Source organism: Borostomias antarcticus (assembly GCF_949987555.1).
Source record: "Borostomias antarcticus genome assembly, chromosome: 19".
Classification (NCBI taxonomy): Eukaryota; Metazoa; Chordata; class Actinopteri; order Stomiiformes; family Stomiidae; genus Borostomias; species Borostomias antarcticus.
In genome coordinates, this window is record NC_140252.1 from 21,054,035 (window position 1) to 21,077,503 (window position 23,469).

Here is a 23,469-nt window from a genome sequence, read left to right on the forward strand (position 1 = left end):
CTGGCTAGCTCACACAGTAATCTGCACGTTGGCCGGCTTATAATATCTTTAGCAGCAGGGCGCTTGAGGCTCAGTAGAATATCTGGATGATCAGGCTCTCTCCTGTCCAGCTGGACAGTTAATTAGGCCTGGGCCATCACTGTCTGTTACGCCTAAACACGTTAAAATACCCATTACGTAATATCCCACTGCTAGACTCTCCCATTGTCCCCCATTGGCATGCGTTTGTACTGTGATGTACTATGTCCCTTTATACCACGGTCTGGGTGAATACTCCATTCTGATTGGCTGGAGGGGTGGTGGTTCAAACCGTATATTGCACACCTTATAATGCACACCTCAGCTGCAGTTTAATCACCATTCTAAATCATTGCACCATTAAACCCATGTTAACTATGGGATGTTACATAACATGTTTCGCCGTTTCAACATTCCAATATAACAGCCTTTTAATGTCAATTTTAGGACTGGCCGTCAGTTTATCAAGTCTTAATTATCTTTTTTCACCAGCCAAAGTAAATGTGTAGATTCCCAATATTTGGTCTGTTTATCAAAATAAAGCCTGATTGAAAATATGTCATAGCTTTGTCGGTTCCCGTAGTGTCTCAGATGTAGTAGCCCAACTAGATTCATCCACCGCTGGATCTATAGCAAATGGCTGTTTGCTGAGCTCTTTGCTGTTTCTATGGTGATTGGTTACAAGCTATCAACTGCCGACTAACGTTATTAACTTCGGGCTGTCTGGCAAGTGGCAATGATAAGCCAGCTAACGTTACAACGCATATAACATGGAAATGGAGGTTATTGATTCTGGGATTGAGGTGCCTGTTTACAAAACAGCCTTTTGCCAAACATGGGCCTACTGTCCAATCACATTCACCGTTAGCATTAGTTCATGGCTAGCTCGCAATGCAACCTAGGAAGATGCAGATTCATCCAAGGCGTCCATAGCAACACATTCTAGTTCAGATCGAGGGACAAACTGTGGCAACAAACTGAGGCATAAATTGTGTATTTCTCTATATTTTAATGTAGAAAATGAGTAAATGGCACATGTTGTTTAGGGCAAAATGACCATGGTATAAGCGGGATAATCAACTCGGAGCTGTGCATTATACGCTTAGAATCATCTGCAAATCCGCTTTGCGTCGGGTTGTTATCCGCCGCCGCGTCGTGCATCCAAACCGTATAATGCTGATTGATTATCCCTGACTTGTCAGTTGGCCATCTTGTGATTTTATTTACGACTGACTGTATTGTGTTTTAAGTGCTGATGCGTCTGTATCTAACAGCTTTCGACCAGATTGTTATGGTGCGCGTTTCCTCCCCCTGCGCTGTGGCGTCCGGTTCCTCCGGGGACGCTGCGTAGACAGCCTCTTCAAACTCCGCTCATAACTCCGCTTCCTCGTGTGTGATCTTCGTAGCAATCCTCCTGTTTTCTTTGGAAAGCTGATCTCTCCTGCCTTTTTTTGGGTCAGAGTCTTTATTAATGAGGTCCCTGTACGACCCCCCCCCCCTCCTCTCTTCAGGTTTGAAGAGAGCAGGAAGGAGAGTTATGCGCCGGCAGATGGTCTTCATCAGCTTTGTTATTCATTTGCTCAGGTGTGGCTCCCGCCTCCAACGCCCCTGTTGGTTCATTAGCGGTGAAAAATGATCGCCATGCTGCCACATGTTCCTCACTAGGAGAACCAGCTCCTCCAGGGGGGAACGCAATCTGGTTATCCCTTATACCTCAGAACCAGCAACGATAGTTGAATAAAAACCCTTCCCACAGGCCCGGGTCTTGATCCAGTCAGCCGCTGATGCTGAGGGCGTAGACGACCAGACTGTATAACACTACAAGGCGCAGCACAAGTGCACCTGCGCCTCAGGACCGTTGTTAACTTCCCACAGCGTGCAGTTCTCGCTTGAAGACCTCCAGATGTATCGATGAGTCATGAGACGGCCTTCTGGACAAACAGCCAACACAGCAACATGAGGTTGTTGTTTTTGCTGGAGTGTTTTGTGTCTCAGCCAGAACTGTGACAGAGCGTTGAGTATGACTCGGGGGGGAGACATGCATCACTTCATGACGAACGGCCCCCAGGAGAGGCTCATGGGAACGGGTTCTTTGTGGGGCCTTCTACACACGGGACGGGCGTCGGTTCAGTAGCAGCGCAGACGGGATCACCACTTTGATAGGCTACGTGTAGCGCTCACCCCGACTCTGTCTATGGACTCCGTGACAGGGAATAGACTAGGCAGGTGAGGCTATGGGTTCGTATTCTAGGATAGTCCAATAACTCTTCATCGTGTATTGAATGACCAAACCAGACCATTTATTTTATAGTAACCAGGGTTTTTCCTGCATAGAGGGATTTTTGGTGCCCCCCAAAGATATTTTAGCCAGAGCCAAAGGAAAATCACTAGTGCCAAAATGCTAAAAATTGAGAATAAAAATAGTGACTCAAATCCTCTCCAAATGTGCTTGATAGCTTGTTTCAAGTGCAGCCAATCCCTCTTTCTTGCATTTTCCATGGTTTGGACCACTAGTAATCAAGATCATTAATACACAGGTTATCAGTATCTTAAACTTTTTTGGCTTCATATCCATTTTGTGTCGTGTCAGGAGATTTCCTGTGATATTGAAAAGTGAGCTCAGTCAGAAGGACAGCGAAGAATATAGGCCTTTATATGCTGGTAAGATACTCGGCATAAAACTGAGGTCCCCCCCCCCCAATTCTGTGTGCAAAACCCCCCAAAGACCCATTCTGAGCCAGAAAAAACCTGGCTAGCCTACCAGTAGTTGTGTATTTGTTACTCTTTTCCTCTGTAGCAATTATATTTAAGGATAAAACCATAGAGCACCATATATTTAAAATAAAATGAAAATACCCAAAAATGATTTCAAAAGAAAACAAAAGTTCTAACCCATGGGTAACGTTATATATAGCACGTCTCTTAACAATATAGTGGATAATCACTTTGGATACACAAACTAAACCTCGGCTAAAGATCAATACTGTATCTCCAACCTCATGTGGGCCCAAACACACACACACACACACACACACGCACACACACGCACACACACACACACACACACATCAACCAACAAACACGGTGCAGGCCTGGACGATGCTCGTGTCCAGTGTGGTAGAAATCAAATTGCTCTTCACTCGAAATGAGTAACCAAAAACAAAGACCTACTTACAGTTCTCTGGTGTCAGTCAGACCAAGCGAGCAGCCGCTGATATCCAGACACATCCCCGGATGATCCTCCCCATCACGACGGGTGCTTCATCGGAGGACCCTGATCCTCCCCATCACGACGGGGGCTTCATCAGAGGACCCTGATCCTCCCCATCACGACGGGGGCTTCATCAGAGGACCCTGATCCTCCCCATCACGACGGGGGCTTCATCAGAGGACCCTGATCCTCCCCATCACGACGGGGGCTTCATCAGAGGACCCTGATCCTCCCCATCACGACGGGTGCTTCATCAGAGGACCCTGGCGGCATGTCCCGGGCACCCCAGGGTCTATCTGACCTTGCTCTGGGCTGTAGTCCCAAAACTAGCCTTCGTCAGAGCACCTACACGACACTTCCTGGTCACCGTGGGGGTCTATCTGACCTTCCCAGCAAACACGCCACGTCAGGGAGACGTTCAGATCATGTCTTAATAACGTCCGTGGGTCCTGAACCCCGTGTGTTCGTCTGCTGGACCCCTCAATATTCACACGTCTGGCTTGGACCCCTCTAAGACGTCTGTGGACGTGCAGAACGGGTTCAATATCTGAACGACTAAAAGAAACATTCATTCTGGCTCCTAATTGGATGTCTTTGGACGTCCGAAAAAGACAGAAAAGACATCTAAAAGACGTGTCTTTGCTCAGTGGGTACGAGCCGTTAGCTCCAGTAACCTACCAGCAGCCTGAACAACTTCCCAGAGTTAGCTAGTATAAGTCCCCTCGTTCGCTAACAACTTGCAACGAACTTGGTCTGCACTCAATAATATATTAGAACTTCCCCCGACTTTGTCCAACAGGTTTGATAGACGTAGTGCGAGTGAGGTAGCACTGTTTCACACTCAATTTTCACAAAATCTTATTTTTCCATGTCGAAACGAGTTACCCCCGTCTCCCCACGTCTCTGCCCCTCCCCCACCTACTCCCGATAGGGGGAAACACATTCAAATACCAACCGCCATTTGCCACCCACTGAGCAAAGACACGTCTAAAATACGTCTTTTAGATGTCTTTTCTGTCTTTTTCGGACGTTCAAAGACATCCAATTAGGAGCCAGAATGAATGTTTCTTTTAGTCGTTCAGATATTGAACCCGTTCTGCACGTCCACAGACGTCTTAGAGGGGTCCAAGCCAGACGTGTGAATATTGAGGGGTCCAGCAGACGAACACACGGGGTTCAGGACCCACGGACGTTATTAAGACATGATCTGAACGTCTCCCTGACGTTGTGTGTTTGCTGGGCAATAGGCTCTGTGCACCAGCTCCACTACTTCCCTAAAGTCACTTGGCATCTAGATTTCCTGTCCTATATGATTGGATTAAGTGATTAATCAGGTGTGCGCTGGGTCTGCCGCACACCTGATTAATCACTTAATCCAATCATATAGGACAGGAAATAAAGATGCCAAGTGACTTTCAGGAAGTAGTGGAGCTGGTGCACAGGGCCTATCACGATATTGGAGAGTAGCCTAGTGGCTGTTGTCATACGTGCATGTACGCTACCAACAACCTATTCAAATGTATTCAAAACCTTTATTCAACTGAGTAAATTAACAGCTTGGTATAATTCACAGCTAGAGTGATCACCTGGGCTACGCAAGAGCAATGGTCGAATTGGGAGGATACAGGAGACAATCAGAGACAATGTTTGATGAGAAAATTGGAAATGTAATTTCACACATTCAATGACATTTACAGGAAAGGTCTTCTATTAGAGGAGAGAGAAAACACGCAGTTTTACTTCAAAACTTAAGTTTGAATTGCAACTAGCCTATTAAAACAGTTTGACCAGGGGAGACATGCCTAAGGTAGCCTATTCAATGAAACGGATCAAGTAATTTTCCGGTTCACACGCCTCTAAAATGATTAAATAGCCTCGACTGAAACCCACCCCTAAGCTCTCTAGCACTTCTCATCGCGTTGTATAAAACGTCGGTCATGGGGGCTGATTTGCAGATGATTCATACCGTCCTGGTGGCGGTGGGGGGAGGCAGGCGTCGAGGCCTCAGGTGGCGGTTGGTTCTAGGCGTCGAGGCCTCAGGTGGCGGTTGGTTCTAGGCGTTGAGGCCTCAGGTGGCGGTTGGTTCTAGGCGTCGAGGCCTCAGGTGGCGGTTGGGGGGAGGGAGGCATCGAGGCCTCAGGTGGCGGTTGGTTCTACCCAGCAAACACGCAACGTCAGGGAGACGTTCAGATCATGTCTTAATAACGTCCGTCGATCCAGAACCCCATTTGTACGTCTGCTGGACCCCTCAATATTCACACGTCTAGCTTGGACCCCTCTAAGACGTCTGTGGACGTGCAAAACGGGTCCAATATCTGAACGTTAAAAAAAAACATTCATTCTGGCTCCTAATTGGATGTCTTTGGACGTCCGAAAAAGTCAAAAAATACGTCTAAAAGACGTCTTTTAGACGTGTCTTTGCTCAGTGGGTAGGCTTTATGGCGGGACGGTGGGTTGTGTTTTTTGTGTGTGTTTTTGGGAGGCGTCGAGGCCTCAGGTGGCGGTTGGTTCTAGTCTTTATGGCGGGACGGTGGGTTGTTTTTTGTGTGCGTTTTTGGGAGGCGTCGAGGCCTCAGGTGGCGGTTGGGGGGAGGGAGGCGTCGAGGCCTCAGGTGACGGTTGGTTCTATGTTTATGGCGGGACGGTGGGTTGTGTTTTTTGTGTGTGTTTTTTTCCTCGCGCCGTCTCGAGCCACAGCTGGCGCGCAGCAGGCGGGAAGGGAGGCTGTTTACGCTCCGCCGTGCGCGAGCTCGGTCCCGGGGAGGACGCATGCGCGCGGCTCCGGGCCAGCAGGAGAAGACAAGGGAGGAGTACTCGTCTAGCTTCGGGGGACGGGACTGACCTACAAACCTGTCGACTAGACGGAGGTCGAGCAGATGTGTGTCCTCTTCTGAGTACGAGTGCTTTCATGGCGCTATGTGATATCGTAGCACTCATCACATTTTCTCATGTGAGACACATGCGTTATTAAATCATCATAATTGCCATAATATAGCCCATAAGTAAAAGATGAATAGATACAGTGGATATGGTTATCTCTGAGTGAGAGAGAGAGAGAGAGAGAGAGAGAGGCTTTATTATTAGTCTGGTTGGTGTGTGTGTGTGTGTGTGTGTGTGTGTGTGTGTGTGTGTGTGTGTGTGTGTGTGTGTGTGTGTGTGTGTGTGTGGAGAGAGGGGGGGGGGGTCTTATGAGCAGATGTGTGTCTTGGGGGGGTAGAGCTCTGTTGTGTTAAACTGAAGAGGCTCTATAGTCTGGGCTACATCTCAGAGACAGTAAGGCTGCTGGGAGCTTTACTATCTCTGGAGGGACAAACGAGGAACACATTGAAGGGCTTCAAAACACCAAAATGAATACCATAAATCAGCTGGGAAGAATCATTATGTATTGTAATGCGAAACAAATTAGCCTAAACTTCATTGGGTAGATTTGGAAAGCATATGACAAGGTAACACTTTATTTGAAGTCCCATATGCTTTTAAAAATGTATGACTAACTATCCATTAAATGAGTCATCTGGAATAAGCTGTTGAAATTCCCCTGCAGGTTCCAAGGATAGGCTTTAAGATGAATTATGCTGTCAGGTTTTTACAACTGGCAGGTTACACAAACCTCCCAGTCTGTCTAAATCTTGACTGACACGCCTCAAACCCAAATACACCTGAAAACAGTTTGCCAGGGTTCAGTTCCCTACATGGGGTCACAACCTCCAGACAGGAAGGTGTCATGGGGGGGGGGGGGGTCAGATCTGTTCTGCAGTGCTGCTGGGTGAGGTAAGACCAGTTAGCCAGGTGAACGTCAGGAAAGGTGAAGAGGTCGCCATCAATTTTCCATTAAAGGAGTAGTAAAGGGAAAATGCATGTTTAGCCCCGTTTTAAGGTTATTGAAAATGAGAGTTTAACATGTTTTTTGAATGATTTTTCACAGTGCCCACCCACATCCATTGTATGACCTAAATGGTGGTAGAGCAATTATCAGACTTTCTCAAAAGTGCTAGTTTTGTCAACGTTTTTATCTGAACCATTGTATATGATCATAAGTAACCTTAAAATAGGGCTCAACATGCATTTTCCCTTTACTACTCCTATAAGCAATACAGTCTGCTCAGCAGTTTCGATTGGATGGCTTGTCTTGTCTGCTGGGCACGACACGGCAGGTTAACCAAGGTTTCTACCTCTCTGCCGATCTGGATGTATCCCGGGAAAAATTCATCAATCATCCTGCAAACTTCTTTTTCCTTCCTCCTGTACCCCGATGACGGGTTGAGTCAGGTACCTGTATCTGAAGAATGTCTTTAAATCAGCGGGGACCTTGTTTCACCTTGCATTATATTACTTTGAGAGAGAAAAAAGACAGTTAGCCCACAGATCTGTTTCCTCTCTTTCCTTGTCGACGTCTTTGCATTGGAACAAAAGGTATGAGCAGATGTTCAGGATTTCAGCGAGCTTTCCAAGCATTTCCCCTCTCCCCTGGTATTTATGTAATACTCAGATACAGTCCAGAATTGCACTTCTGCTGCAACGGTACTTATCAGGCCTTTTCCATGCACCCAGAAGGCGAGCCCACCGAGCTTCCCTGAGTATGGAGTGTACAGCGCAGCTACAGAAAGGCGGCCACATACGAGGGCCCCGTGTCTCGGTAGAGGGACGCTTGGCTGCGGCCTGGTTTATTTTCTGGGGCGTCATGGTGCCTGGTCGGGCACAGTGCGCCTGCTTCATTCCCTGTCTCAGTGGGTTGTGCTCATCCAGCCGCGCTGGGAGGATTCCTCACGGTTCTGCTCCGTTCAAGTCCGTCGGTACCCAGAACACATCCAGACGCCGTGAGGAGTATATTCAGAGCACATTAACACACAGTTATGCTTTACGTCTGGGGCCCGGTAGGTGACCCCTACACCCCGACGGGGCCCGGTAGGTGACCCCTACATCCCGACGACCCCCCAGGTGACCCCTACACCCCGACGGACCCCCCAGGTGACCCCTACACCCCGACGGACCCCTCAGGTGACCCCTACACCCCGACGGGGACCGGCAGGTGACCCCTGGTGTGTTTGCACAGTACTGCTGGTAAGGAAACAATCCCCTCTTTTTCATGGGGGTTGAGTTTTTCAACCATCATCTCTGTGATAGATAGATAGATAGATAGATAGATAGATAGATAGATAGATAGATAGATAGATAGATAGATAGATAGATAGATAGATAGATAGATAGATAGATAGATAGATAGATAGATAGATAGATACCATAAACATACCATATATATGACACACGACAAATGATACATGATACAAAGCTATAAATAGTCTTATTGTCTATAAAAGTATAAAAACTGGGGGGTCTAAGTCTGATAAAAAGGAAGGAGGGGGTGCTGTTATGAAGTCCGCTGAGACAAAGGAACGTCTGAACCGCTCCGTAGTGCAGCTGGGTGGGAGGAGCCTGTGGGTGGGAGGAGCCTGTGGCTGAAGGTGCTCCCATCTCCCCTCTTCAGCTCATCATAGAGGGGATGAGAGGGGTTGTCCAGGATGGACAGGATTCAGTTTGTCCCTCATCCTCCTCTCCACCATAGACTCCAGACTGTCCAGTTGTTGCCCCACAACAGAGCTGGCCTTCCTCACCAGCTGGCTGAGCTGATATGTAGACAGAGGTGAAGAGAGAAGATCGGTTTGGACTGTACTGTATCACCAGAATCCATTTCTATTCATTTAGGTGGAAGGAAGTGAGCCTGGTTTCATCAGGCAGCTCTGCACACAGGGTTGTCTGAGCGAGGCAGAGACACTAGATTAATGTGTTTGCTGGGGTTTTTTTCTTGTCAAAGATATAGATTTCCACCCACCAAAATTAAATGTTGCTTTATAATTGCCTTCTCTAAAACTTTACTTAGAAGTTTATAGATTTTCGCTCTCACTTTGTTTTGTTTACATTTAAGATGCCAGTGGTTGAAGTTCTCATCAACAGAGACAGAGAGCTCAAGGAACAATCTTATTATAAGATTAAATGCAGAAAACACTATTACAAAAACATGATTTCATTACAAAACAATGATTACATCCTTCAATCACTAAAACAAAAACAAATAATTTTGTAATAACACAAGCCAGGACCTCTCCAGCTGATGTCTGTAGATAGAGAGCCCTCTCTCACCCTTTCCTATGTGCCCTATCATTGGATTACACGTCACACCTGACTTATGTTTTTAATCTATCCACTTGCACTATAAAGGCCAAAACTAATACTGGATGGTGATCAAGGCAAAACAGTTCTGTAATTCACAAAATGGCAATGCTAGTTCATAGCCATAACTCACTGTGATATTTAACACTTGGCAACAGTATTTTCAGACAGTTCTCATGGCAATTGATCACTTTCCAAGATTTGTTTTGTCATCTGTGTAAGCTGTCCTGACAAAACTGCATCTAGCACTGAATTAGGCTGGCTGTGAGTTATTACTGGAGTAGGAACAGTTGATTCATGGTTCTTGGTACTGCACCATACTGTACTACTGTATAAATAATGCAGTATATTGTAGCCTGGTTCTCTCCTGGCCTCACCTCTGTGAGGTTTTGGTGCAGGTGTGCTACTGGCGTTGAAGTGACACGGTGATGGATGTGACCTCTGTGTCGACCAATCAGAACCCAGACGCAGGCCTCTCGGCTCTTTGACCCGCCGTCACCTCTCAACTCGCCCGACTGGACTTCCTCACAGCTGGCGTGCGTGAGCCCCCCTGGTCCCGAGGCCTCTGGCCTGACCTGCCGGACGAAGGTGGAGGAGGTTCCTAGAGAGCTCCGACATCAAGAGCAGCGGCAGTTTACACCAGGGCCCAAGCTGACTAACTTCAATGACTGGAATGCGTGCAGCCTCTGCTGACAGTGTGCGTGTGTGTAAATGACAGGGCTTTAAAACCAACATAACCTTTACCTACGGCTGCCCTCTCTCCCTCACGCAACTCTGCACCTAATAGTAGCTTGCTTTGTCAGTCCATGAATGTTACATCAGCTGGACAAGATCCATCTGGCAATTTGCTGTTTTGTTTATGACCTAAATAGCAAACTATTACATGTAAATGTGCTTCAATCATAACTTTTTTTTAATAAAATGACTGGATTTCACTGAAAACGTGATACAGTGCGCTGAAATGAAGTGTAAATACTGAATAGCGCGATGGAAAAGAACTATAAGCGTGTATATTGAAGCTTGCACTGAAGTTTCTCACCTCAGCAACTTCTGTTGCCCCTCCTCGCCGACTCCTCTCCCTCCTCGCCTCCTCTCCCTCCTCGCCTCCTCTCCCTCCTCGAGTCCTCTCCCTCCTCGTCTCCTCTCCCTCCTCGCCTCCTCTCCCTCCTCGCCTCCTCCTCCCTCAGTGCTGGTCTGTGTAGCCCGTCACTCGGTGCTGTCGGTCGGGAGCGCATCACGGCGTCGTTTTGGGGAATATGTTTTTTCCTGCCCAGATGTAGAAGCACAATTATCACCATATGCACAATTATCCCGTTTTTATTGGAATAATAACACTGCCGTTTGGATTTTTTTTTAATACTTAGGAACTTTTATCCTCTTTTCCCCGGTTTCGGACATTCTACTGGTTTAGTTGAACTTTGGAGAGAATGCGCCTCTAGCCCGTCTGCACCCCTGGGCACCGCAGAGCCATGTTGGAATGGGACACAGAGAGTCTCGGTCAGAAGAAAAGCCTTCAGGATTTTGAGGTAAGATCTCAGAACAGTAGGGTAAGATGTAAGAACAGTAGGGTAAGATGTAAGAACAGTAGGGTAGGCTGCAGCCGAGCGCACTACCTAATTAGTTCATGCGTGCGTAACGGGTTCATTCATTAAAGGATAAAACACGCGGACATATCGTAGACGCGGGATAAATGCGCGTTGAACTATTTTAATAACCAACCAATGCACTAAATGGTAACGTTTAAAATATGTATATTCAATTTAGTTTTGCGGTTTTAGAATTATATAGCAGCCTGTGCCTTATTCAATTAAACTAGGCCTACTGTAGATTATATCACAGTCTAGCTAACAGGAAATGGGGTCTCCATGCAACATTTGTTTCCTAAGTTTTCTACAGGAAATGAGTGAAGAATGTTATAGGTCCTCAGGTAACCTGCTGGGTCCTGATAGATTAGACAGCTGAACTGATTTAGTTCATCTGGCATTCACTGCTGCACCTCTGCCTTATGTGAGCCTGTTTGATCCGACTCACAGGGCGGCTCCTGGACGGTGGTTTGAACTAGTGAGTGTGTAATCCTGACCCCTCTGTCCCAGTCACTGTGATCAGAGGAGCAGAGAGTCTGTGGCACCACAGGCCCCGCCCCCAGCCGAAGATGGCGCTCCCCGCCCTCCTCCTCCTCGTCCTGGTGGGGCTGGTGGTGCTGCCCCCGCCTGTTGCCCCGCTGCCCTGCCCACGGCCCTGCTCCTGCCCCCAGCCCACCGAGCTGCACTGCACCTTCCGCTCGCTCCTCTCCGTGCCGGCCGGCGTGCACCGGCAGGTGGAGCGCATCAACCTGGGGTAAGACGGGCGCCGCCGACGCCGCAGCCGAGTGCAAAAAAAACATGTGGAGTAGCTGGTGAAACTCACCGCTCACAGGAGGGACGGCCATATTGGCGCAACCGTCAGCGCCTCCGCCTCCCGAACCCGGGTTCTAATCCACCCTAGGCAGGCCGGAACAGATGGGTTGCAATGGCATGGGGCATCCCTCTCTAAGCAGGTTATCCGCCTGTGAAAGGTCCTCGCCTAGTTTGAAGGTCTACAGCCCACACTAGTAAACCCCCCCCCCCCCCCCCCCCCACCTCCAAACAAAGTCAATTCTAATCGGATGGAATCACTGTTGTTTGACCGACTCCTCGATGGAGGTGATGGGATTAACGGCTTGTTGTTCGCAGGTTCAACAGCATCAACCAGATCCCAGAGAGCTCCCTGGCTGGGCTGCTCAGGCTGGAGCTGCTGATGCTGCATGGGAACGACATCCACAGCCTCCCCAGCAGGGCCTTCCGGGACCTGGGCTCTCTACAGGTGCGCTGGGGGCACGCTGCTCATCCACCCCCATAAACACAACTACTCATCCTCCCGCTCATCCACCCCCACAACTACTCATCCTCCTCATCCTCCCTCTCACCAACCCCCATAAACACAACTACTCATCCTCCCTCTCACCAACCCCCACAACTACTCATCCTCCCGCTCACCCACCCCCACAACTACTCATCCTCCCACTCACCCACCCCCACAACTACTCATCCTCCCACTCACCAACCCCCTCATCCTCCTCATCCTCCCACTCACCAACCCCCACATCCTCCTCATCCTCCCTCTCACCAACCCCCACAACTACTCATCCTCCTCATCCTCCCACTCACCAACCCCCACAATCCCTCATCCTCCTCATCCTCCCACTCACCAACCCCCACAGCCCCTCATCCTCCTCATCCTCCCTCTCACCAACCCCCACAACTACTCATCCTCCTCATCCTCCCACTCACCAACCCCCACAATCCCTCATCCTCCTCATCCTCCCACTCACCAACCCCCACAATCCCTCATCCTCCTCATCCTCCCACTCACCAACCCCCACAGCCCCTCATCCTCCCGCTCACCAACCCCCACAGCCCCTCATCCTCCCGCTCACCAACCCCCACAGCTACTCATCCTCACTTGGCATCGCCTTGAAAATTAGAATATTGTGAAAAAGTCCATTATTTTCCGTAATTTAATTCAAACAGTGAAACTTTCATATATTCTAGATCCATTACACAGTGAAATATTTCAAGCCTTTTTTGTTTTGTACAATATGTTCAGCATGTTCATTTATACACTCAATACTTGGTCGGGGCTCCTTTTGCACAAATTACTGCATCAACGTGGAGCAACATGGAGGCAATCAGCCTTGAAATACATCACTACATGTGTAATCAATCTATAGTTTCACTTTTTGTATTAAATTACGGAAAATAATGAGTTTTCCACAATATTCAAATTTTCTGAGATGCACCTGAATAGTCCCTGTTCCTCCTCTTTTTTATGCTACTACTCTCTTGTCCAACCTTGCTGTAATTCCAACGCTAAGACGCTCAATTTCCATAAAGTATATTTCAATAAAGTATCCATCTTATCTCATCAGTCACCATGTTGTAGAGAGCCTGGAAATATCTGTGTTCATATTCAGACTCCCCTCCGTCCCCAGATGCTGAAGATGAGCTATAACAAGCTGAAAGAGATCAACAGAGACAGCCTGCACGGCCTCTGGGCTCTGGCCAGACTCCACCTGGACCACAACCGCCTGGAGGTCATCCACCCGGACGCCTTCCAGGGCCTGACCTCCCTGCGCCTCCTCCAGCTGGAGGGCAACCGCCTGCAGCAGCTCCACCCCGCCACCTTCACCACCTTCTCCGTGATGGGCCACTTCCACGTGTCCACGCTCAGGCACCTGTACCTGTCTGACAACGGGCTGACGTCGCTGCCCCGTGGCATGCTGGGAGGGATGCCCCAGCTGGAGAGCCTGTACCTGCAGGGGAACCCCTGGACGTGCGACTGCAGGATGACGTGGTTCCTGGACTGGGACAAGAACTCACCAGGTTATGCATTTATACTACTTACACTAAGACTGGGATTTAAAACACTTTAGCGTCCCCCCCGAGACGGCATCTGAGGTATTAAATAATATGGCTCCGCGGCTATTAGGATGATTACAGTAATTGCTCTGTGTATTGTTCATCCTCTGTTCATGAAGAAATGTAATATTACATTTGGCTGCTTGGTATCTCTGTGGACGGCAGGTGCAAAGTACTCCGGTCATCTCAGGCTGTATGCTTCTGGCGTGATCAGACTGTTTGTGGCGTGATCAGGCTGTTTCTGGCGTGATCAGGCTGTTTCTGGCGTGGTCAGGCTGTTTCTGGCGTGATCAGACTGTTTCTGGCATGATCAGGCTGTTTGTTTCTGGCGTGATCAGGCTGTTTGTTTCTGGTGTGATCAGACTGTTTGTTTCTGGTGTGATCAGGCTGTTTGTTTCTGGTGTGATCAGGCTGTTTCTGGCGTGATCAGACTGTTTCTGGTGTGATCAGGCTGTTTCTGGCGTGATCAGGCTGTTTCTGGTGTGATCAGGCTGTTTCTGGCGTGATCAGGCTGTTTGTTTCTGGTGTGATCAGGTTGTTTCTGGCGTGATCAGACTGTTTCTGGTGTGATCAGGCTGTTTCTGGTGTGATCAGGCTGTTTCTGGTGTGATCAGGCTGTTTCTGGTGTGATCGGGCTGTTTCTGGCGTGATCAGGCTGTTTCTGGTGTGATCAGGCTGTTTCTGGCATGATCAGGCTGTTTCTGGCGTGATCAGGCTGTTTCTGGCGTGATCAGGCTGTTTCTGGCGTGATCAGGCTGTGATCAGGCTGTTTCTGGCGTGATCAGGCTGTTTCTGGTGTGATCAGGCTGTTTCTGGCGTGATCAGGCTGTTTCTGGTGTGATCAGGCTGTTTCTGGTGTGATCAGGCTGTTTCTGGCGTGATCAGGCTGTTTCTGGCGTGATCAGGCTGTTTCTGGCGTGATCAGGCTGTTTCTGGTGTGATCAGGCTGTTTCTGGTGTGATCAGACTGTTTGTTTTTGGCGTGATCAGGCTGTTTCTGGAGTGGTCAGGCTGTTTCTGGCGTGGTCAGGCTGTTTCTGGTGTGATCAGGCTGTTTCTGGCATGATCAGGCTGTTTCTGGCGTGATCAGGCTGTTTCTGGCGTGATCAGGCTGTTTCTGGCGTGATCAGGCTGTGATCAGGCTGTTTCTGGCGTGATCAGGCTGTTTCTGGTGTGATCAGGCTGTTTCTGGTGTGATCAGGCTGTTTCTGGCGTGATCAGGCTGTTTCTGGCGTGATCAGGCTGTTTCTGGCGTGATCAGGCTGTTTCTGGCGTGATCAGGCTGTTTCTGGCGTGATCAGGCTGTTTCTGGCGTGATCAGGCTGTTTCTGGTGTGATCAGGCTGTTTCTGGCGTGGTCAGGCTGTTTCTGGCGTGATCAGGCTGTTTCTGGTGTGATCAGGCTGTTTCTGGCGTGGTCAGGCTGTTTCTGGTGTGATCAGGCTGTTTCTGGCGTGATCATAACGTTCCTCCTCCTCTCTGTTTTGTCCCAGGCGTGTTGAAGTGTAAGAAGGACCGGTCGTACGCCGGGGGCCAGCTGTGTCCGGCATGCTCCGCCCCTCGCCACCTGCAGGGGAAGGAGGTGCTGGGTCTGGACGGCCTCGCCTGCAGCCGCCCCGTCATCGTCTCCGCCCAGCGACCCGCCGCCGCCGCCGAGGACACCGAGAGCGAGGTCATGACCCCGGAGGAGTTCAGGGAGCCGTTCGGGAACGTGTCCCTGGGCCTGTCGGACGAGCACGGCAACAAGGTGGACCTGGAGTGCGCGGTGGGCGAGCCCCGGGAGACGGCCAGGGTGAGCTGGCGCCAGGACAACCCGCTGCAGCTGTCCGCCAACCTCAGCCTCTCGGTGGACCTCGACTGCCCCATCGACCGGGACAACTACGAGCGCCTGTGGCGGTTAATCGCCTACTACAGCGACGTCCCCGCCCACCTGCAGAGGGAGCTGATGCTGACCAAGGAGCCGGCGGCGAGCTACCGGTACCGGCAGGACGCGGAGCGGGACGCGCTGTACTACACCGGGGTGAGGGCCGCCGTGGCAGCGAGGCCGGCCTGGCTGATGCAGAGCAACGTCGACCTCCGGCTCAACCGGCCGCAGTCCACGGGGAAGAGCGTGAAGCTGGTCCTCAGCACGCGCCTGGCGCAGACGGTGGAGGCGGAGGTAGTGCGGCGGGAGGCGAGGCCGTGGGTCTTGGTCGAGGCCACGAACAGGACCAGGTGGGCGCTGAGCGCGGTGGCGGGCAGCCCCTGCCAGATGGACTGTAACGTGCAGAGCTCCGGAGAGGCGGAGGTGAGGTGGATGCTGCCCGACGGTTCCCAGCTGACTGCCCCCTCCAGCAGCCCGGACAACCGCGTGTCCGTGTCGGGCTCCGGCAGGCTGCTCATCAAAACCGTGGGCCACTCGGACGCCGGCGCGTTCTACTGCATCGCCCGGGTCGGCGGCGTCGGCGGCGACCTCAGCGTGCTCCCCTTCCACCTCGCTGTGGAGGAGTCCTCCAGCCCGCCCCCCGGCACCACCCCCGAGGGCGGAGCCCTTCCCGTGGACGGCGTGGCGGGAGACCCCGTGGCCCTGCCCTGCGTGGCGACCGCCGCCCCCGACGCGGAGATCAGCTGGATTCTCCCCGACGGCAGCGTGGTGAGTTCCAGAGCCAACTCGTCCCGGGCGCTGGTGTTCACCAACGGGACGCTGGCGGTTCCGCAGGCTCAGGCGGCGGACAGCGGATATTACAAATGCGTGGCCGTGAACCAGCATGGCGCCGACTCCCTGGCGACTAAGGTGACCGTCATACGCCGGGCGGGGGTGCGTCCCCCGCTGAGGAAATATCCCATGAGGCCTCAGTCCGCGTCGGGGGTCAACACCAAAGTGAAAGTCCCGACGGAGGGTGCGGAGGACGAGGCCTCTGGGAACGAAGGCGGCGACGGCGCCCGGGAGGAGGAGGAGGAGGAGGCGCCCCCGAGCCGCGTGGACCTCCTGACGCGGAGGAGGGGGGGCCAGAGCCTGTCGGGGGGCAGGCGCGGGGGCGGCGGCAGACACCCGTTCAGGAACTCCTGGCGCCGGCCGCCCGTGCAGAGGAAACCGGCGGCGGGGTCGGGGCGCACGGCGGATGCCAGGAATGAGGCCGGGGAGACGCGGAGGAGGATCAACGTGTCCAACAACAAGATAGATCCGGAGAAATGGGCCGACATCCTGGCCAAGATACGCGACCGGACCAGTCAGAGTAGCGCCACGCCCAGTCAGACGCCGCGCCCGGCGGGCGGACCGAGACAGCGGCGGCCGCAGACAGCCCATAATAAACACACGGCGGTATCCCAGGACAACGCGGAGGGGTCGTCGGAGGGCCCCCCGCTGGCTGAGGAGGAGCTGTACACGCCGCAGAAACACGGCAACGACCACGACCACGCGCCCACGAACGCCACCGCCAGCGGTCCGCACATCACGCGGCCTACATCGGCTCCGCGGGGGTACGGCGACGCCCTCACGCACTCCCAGGCGCCTCGGGGCCCACAGGGCCGGCAGACCGGGGACACGGACAGCAGTAGCAGCGCTCCGGATGACAGCTCTTCACAGGAGAATCAGCAGTCTACCACAGACCAGGAGACGCTTACAGTCACAGCGTCCGCCACGTCCGCCTCGTCCGCCTCGTCTGAGGGCTCTGACGACGTCACCGACCGCTCGGACGACACGGTTAGGACTGATTTACAAACAGAGAGAGATGAACGCGACCGCTCTCTTACCGAGACGACGACAGCTGGAGAAGCCACGCAGACTCCAGCTGTGAAGTTTACGACTACGAAGCTCGACGGCTCACAAGCCCCGACGCCTCTCGGCACCACCGCCGCCGCCTACCCCACCACCAAGCCCACCACGGGCGCCGCCGTGAGGAAGGTAACCCCTGGTGGGGGCGGGGCCAGGGGCGCGCACGCACGCCTCAGAAACCCCAGCTCCCGGAGGAGGAACGGAGCCAAGAGGAGGAACAGGAAAAAGGGAAAGCAGAACCAGAAGAGCGCCGTTCCCACAGCCACACCTACGCTCGCCCTGCTAACAACGACCACGGCGTCCGCCGCCTCGGGGCTAAATATAGCCACGTCAGGGACGCCCGGAATCACTGCTGTAGCCAAATTTAACACCACTGTTCCGCTGACCGCGAGCCAAGCGAGTCACAAAGAGAGCACAGTCTCGGGGTATGACGCCAGGAGCGGCCCGGACCCCCGGCCCTCCTCCTCCGCTCTCCCCGAAACAAAGGACGCCCTTCTACCTCGCGCCAGACCGCCGCTCAGCACCACATCAGCGCCGACGTCGTTTCCGAGCGCCTCTCCAAGAGGAGGAGGAGGACCGGAAAGGACGAGTCAGCAGGGCGGTCCGGCCACCGGCGCCGGAGTCTCCCAGAGTGCATCTCCGCAGCGCTCCAGCGAGGACGTAACCACGGCAGCCGGCCTTGAGAGGTTTACGAGCGTCCGTCTTCCTCCTGTTAAACCCTCAGGCGACTCACAAAGGGGAGGGGTTACGGGAGACCTTAGCCCCGTGCCGAGTCCAGACGGGTCCTCGGGGAGTTCCCGCGCTGCTCAGCGACAAGTGCAACCAGATGCGGAGCCGGTCCTTCCGACCCGTGGCGATGAATCAAGCCCGGCCGGAAAGATGCCGTTCGAAGAGACGGACAACGCGTCTTCCTCGTCCGCTCCCGCCACCCAGCAGCGTGAAATCGCAGGAGGGGGTCCGCCGGAAACCACTCTTCACAGTGGGGGGGCGTACGAGCCGGGTCGGGTTACCACGCAGACGTCTCTGACATCTGAAAGCTCTTATCAGGGTTCTGGGCCGACGCAAACCGGTCTCAGAGAGGCGATTTCCGAGAGCTCGCCTGCTCCGAGAGGCGGAGACGCCCCTGGAGCTACGGCGGACACCGGTGCCGTTAAAACGACGCGGCCTGTCAACTCCACACCGGCGAAGACATCTGCTGTCACCCCCTCCAGAGCGAGGCCTCACACCCCGGTCCACATCCCAGAGACGTCACCTCCAGTGGGCAGGACCAGGCCAGGAGCCTCCCCCTCCAGACCCCTGGAGGGGCCCAATCACATCCCCGACAGTCACAGTGAGAGAGTCCTCACCTCCGGGCAGATCACCCCTCTCTCCCCCGACAGCAGAGACCCGCTCCTAGACAGGAGGCCAGACCCAAACAGACCCCCGACCGACTCTCATCCCACCTCTAGAATATCTTCGGACCCCAGGGCAGGCTCAGCCAGGGGGGTGGAACCGAGCACCACAGAGCTTAAGACGCCGACAACACAAACCCACATCCCGGTCCACAGAGAGAGTACCACCAGCACCCCAGCTCCCACTAGAACCAGCTCCAGAACCAGCTCCAGAACCAGCTCGTCTGGGGCCGTCGGCACGTCCACCACCGGGGGGCGCCAGGGGACCGTCGGCGCACCAACCTTGACCCGCGGCGGCGCCTCAGAGGGACCTCGGAGACCAGGGGGCGGGGCAGGAGTACCTGTTCCCAGAGGGAAGCCCCGCATCACCACGCCCAACCTCCAGACCGTCACGGTGAATGCAGAGACGGACGCGCAAATGCCCTGCAAGGCCATAGGGGAGCCCAAGCCCTTCCTCTCCTGGACTAAAGTCTCCACTGGTATGTATCACAATGTATGAATGAATGAATGAATGAATGAATTATTGTAAGTGTCATGCCATCTATTGGCCCATCCCTCATGGGATTATAAGACACCTTTGTAACACATTAATCGCAGTACACCTTCTTTCATAACAGGAAAATAACCTCTGCTATTGCTGATTAGTCCTAGCTAGCACTTCCACTGAACCTAATAACAATAAAGAAAAAAACACAAATACAAGCAGAACAGTAAATAAGTAAATAAATAAAGAATAAAAATGTTCATGTACATTCTTAGCATATCCTGGTTGAAAAACAAGATTTTACTGCAAAAGACTGCGAACTACAATTCTATTAAATTCCATTCTTCTTTCGTTCATTCAGGGGCGAGCGTTGCTCAGAACACCCGCGTCCAGAGGTTCGAGGTCCACCCCAACGGTACATTCATCATCCGCAACGCCCAGCCCCTGGACCGAGGCCAGTACCTCTGCACGGTGCAGAACCAGTACGGTGTCGACAAGATGGCGGTCACCCTGGCGGTGTCGGCCCGACACCCCCGGGTGCTGGAGCCGCGCTACCGCGACGCCGTGGTCCAGCTGGGGGACAGCGTGGAGCTGGAGTGCAAGGTCCAGGGACACCCCGTTCCCCGCGTGACGTGGGTGCTTCCCGACAGGGTCCACCTCGCGGTGGGGGCGCCCCCTAGTGGAGGAGGAGGAGGAGGAGGAGTCCGGCAGCGGGTGTCCCTCCTCAGTAACGGCACCCTCAGGATAACCGCCGCCACCCACGCTGACCGCGGGATCTACAAATGCATCGGGAGCAGCGCGGCGGGCGCCGACACCGTCTCCGTGCGTCTCCAGGTGACGGCCCTGCCCCCCGCAATCCGCCAAGCCCGCTACGAGAACACCACCCTCCCCGAGGGCGGCGCCGCCTACCTCCACTGCACCGCCAAGGGTGCCCCGCCCCCCGTCATCCACTGGACCACGCCCGACGGGCTGCAGCTCGCCACGTCGCAGTTCGTGAACGGCCGCAACCTGTTCGTCTTCCCCAACGGGACGCTGCACTTGCGCGCCCTGGGACAGGCGGACAGCGGGAGGTACGAGTGCGTGGCCGGCAACGCGCTGGGGGCGTCCAGGAGAACCATCATCCTGAGAGTCCAGAAGACCCCGTCCTCCGCCAAGGCCAGGATCAGCTCCTCCTCTCCCCAGAGGACCGACGTCGTCTTCGGAGGGAAGCTCCATCTGGACTGCCTCGCCACGGGGGACCCCGAGCCCCGGGTCATCTGGAGGACGCCCTCTAAGAAGCTGGTGGACGCTCAATACAGGTAACCCAACCCCTGGTCTCACATAGCCAGACCTACTGTATCTCCACACTGTCTACGCTGTGCCAGCGGTGGAGAAAGGTCTGGCTGAACTCTTAACCATTCGGGGATATGGGTGAAACTAAACACTGTATTTCTTTAAACCAATCACAATCGTCTTCGAAGGAGCGGTTGCTAGGTTGTTGTTGTTTCATGTAGTCTGGGAGAATCTCCCATCGCCACTGTTTGGCCAACCACATGAATTGGCGCCACTGATTGGGCAGTAATAAAGAAATTACAAGGCTTATCCCCAAAACCTACATCCATTGAGTCAGACTACGCAACCCCGAACTCCCCAAAACACCACAAAAGAAACTGTAGATACTTTGTATTCATTTGGAAGAGAACATATTAAGTATATCTTGCGCATGTGGCTCTACTGGTCTCCTGGTAAGTTCACAATGTCATAAAAATGACAATTGTTTTCTCTTATTTTTTGGGCTCGCAGCTTCGACCCCAGGATAAAGGTGTTCGCCAACGGAACCCTGACCGTCCAGTCCATGACCGACAAGGACGGCGGCGACTACCTCTGTGTCGCCCGCAACAAAATGGGGGACGACTACGTGCTGCTGAGGGTCAGCGTGCTGGCCAAGCCGGCCAAGATCGAGCAGAAGCAGCCGCTGGCCAGCCAGGAGGTCATCTATGGCGGCGAGCTGAAGGTGGACTGCGTTGCGTCCGGACTCCCCAACCCGGAGATCAGCTGGGCCCTGCCGGACGGGACCATGGTCAACCCCCTCAAGCAGACGGATCGGGCGGCGGCGGGCGGCGGCGGGCGTAGCCGCAGGTTCGTGGTGTTCGACAACGGGACGCTGTACTTCAACGACGTGGGCATGAGAGAGGGTGGGGACTACACGTGCTACGCCGAGAACCAAGTGGGGAAGGACGAGATGAAGGTCCACGTCAAGGTGGTGGCCGACCCGCCCGTCATCGTCAGGGAACGTGCCCGCGACGTGGTCAGGGTCCTCCACGGCGAGACGGCCACGCTGTGGTGCGGCGCCAAGGGAGAGATCGCCCCCGTCGTCTCCTGGACGTCCCCCGCCAACAGAGCCATCCCCCCGTCCTCCGACAAATACCAGATCCTCACCGACGGGACGCTGGTGGTGCAGAAGGCGCAGAGCTTCGACGCCGGCAACTACACATGCGTGGTGCGGAACAGCGGCGGCCAGGGCCGCAAGGTCACGCAGGTCGACGTCCTGGTCACGCCCCCCACCATCAACGGCCTGAAGGGCCTCGCCAATGCCGTGAGGGCCACCGCCGTCAGGGACCAACGCAAGCTGTTGGACTGCGCCGCCCTGGGCACCCCGCTGCCCCGCGTCATGTGGGTGTTACCCGAGAACGTGGTGCTGCCCGCCCCGTACTACGGCAGCCGGATGACGGTCCACCGCAACGGGACCCTGGAGATCCGCGCGGCCAGGCGGAGCGACTCGGCCCAGCTGGTGTGCGTGGCGCGTAGCGAGGGCGGCGAGGCCCGGCTGACGGTCCACCTGGAGGTGGGCGAGGCGGCGGACAGGCCAAGGCTCCAGGGCGCCCAAGTGGAGAGCGTGCCTCTAACCGTGGGCAGTGCCATGGTTCTGAACTGCTCCTTCCAGGGCGCCGTCACCTGGATCCTGCCCAGCGGAGCTCCCCTGCCGACCGGCGTGCAGTTCTCCCGGTTCTTCCACCAGCCGGACGGCTCCCTGGTCATCGGCAACCCGTCGATCTCCGAGGCCGGGACGTACCGCTGCCTGGGCCGCGACGCCGCGGGGTTGGTGGAGCGCTCCGTCACGGTGACCCCGGGGAGACCGCCGGAGATCGCCAACCGATACAACTCCCCCATCAGCATCATGAACGGAGAGACGCTCCTGCTCCACTGCCTGGCCAGCGGGGAGCCCCTCAAGCTGACGTGGACGCTGCCCAGCGGCGTGGTCCTTGGGCCGCCCCAGAGGGCGGGGCGTTACGCCGTGCTGCCCAACGGGACCCTGGCCATCCAGCAGGCATCCGTCTACGACCGGGGCTCCTACTCCTGCCGCGCCGCCAACGAGTACGGCAGCTCCCTGCTGGCCGCCTCCGTCATCGTGATCGCCTACCCGCCGCGCATCACCAGCGGGCCGCCCTCGGCCACGTACGCCCGGCGCGGCGTGGCCGTCCAGCTGAACTGCATGGCGACCGGCATCCCCCGGGTGGAAGTAGCGTGGGAGACGCCGGACAGGATGCGCCTGGCGGCCGGGGCGCAGCCGCGCCTCTTCGGGAACAAGTACCTCCACCCGCAGGGCGCCCTGGTCATCCAGAATCCGTCGCAGAGGGACGCCGGCTTCTACCGCTGCACGGCCAGGAATGTGGTAGGGGTGGACTCCAAGGCAACATACCTCCACGTGTTCTGAGGACACAAAAACACACAGGTTCACCATACAGTATGCCCGAGGAGCTACATCTATTCCCATCCAGATATGTTGGAAAAACCTCACTGTCAAAACATCACTGTCAAAGCTATAAAAAAAGAATGCTTTCAATGGGGTATGAAATACCAGCCATTATTGTCTGAAAAGTCATCCTGTATGTCTTGAATGCCAACCGCCTCCTTTGAAAGGTTATTCTTGTGTTAAAGTCATTTTCCGGGCTGTTCTCCACAGATACAGTAGCAAAGAAAGTATTTTTATTTGTAGCATTTCTAGACTGTAAGAAAAGCTTTTTTGTTT

At 53.9% G+C, this 23,469-nt stretch overlaps 1 protein-coding gene across 1 annotated transcript; it reads left to right on the plus strand.

The window, feature by feature from the left end:
* Nucleotides 1–11,549: 11,549 nt before the first annotated feature.
* mxra5a (matrix-remodelling associated 5a) lies at nt 11,550–23,154 on the plus strand (the record flags this gene model as incomplete). The annotated part of the gene is made up of 6 exons (XM_084454088.1): nt 11,550–11,734; nt 12,109–12,238; nt 13,407–13,797; nt 15,325–19,455; nt 19,822–20,758; nt 21,243–23,154. The coding sequence occupies 6 exons, from the start codon at nt 11,550–11,552 to the stop codon at nt 23,152–23,154; spliced, it is 7,686 nt and encodes a 2,561-aa protein (XP_084310214.1).
* Between the last annotated feature and the right edge of the window lie 315 nt (nt 23,155–23,469).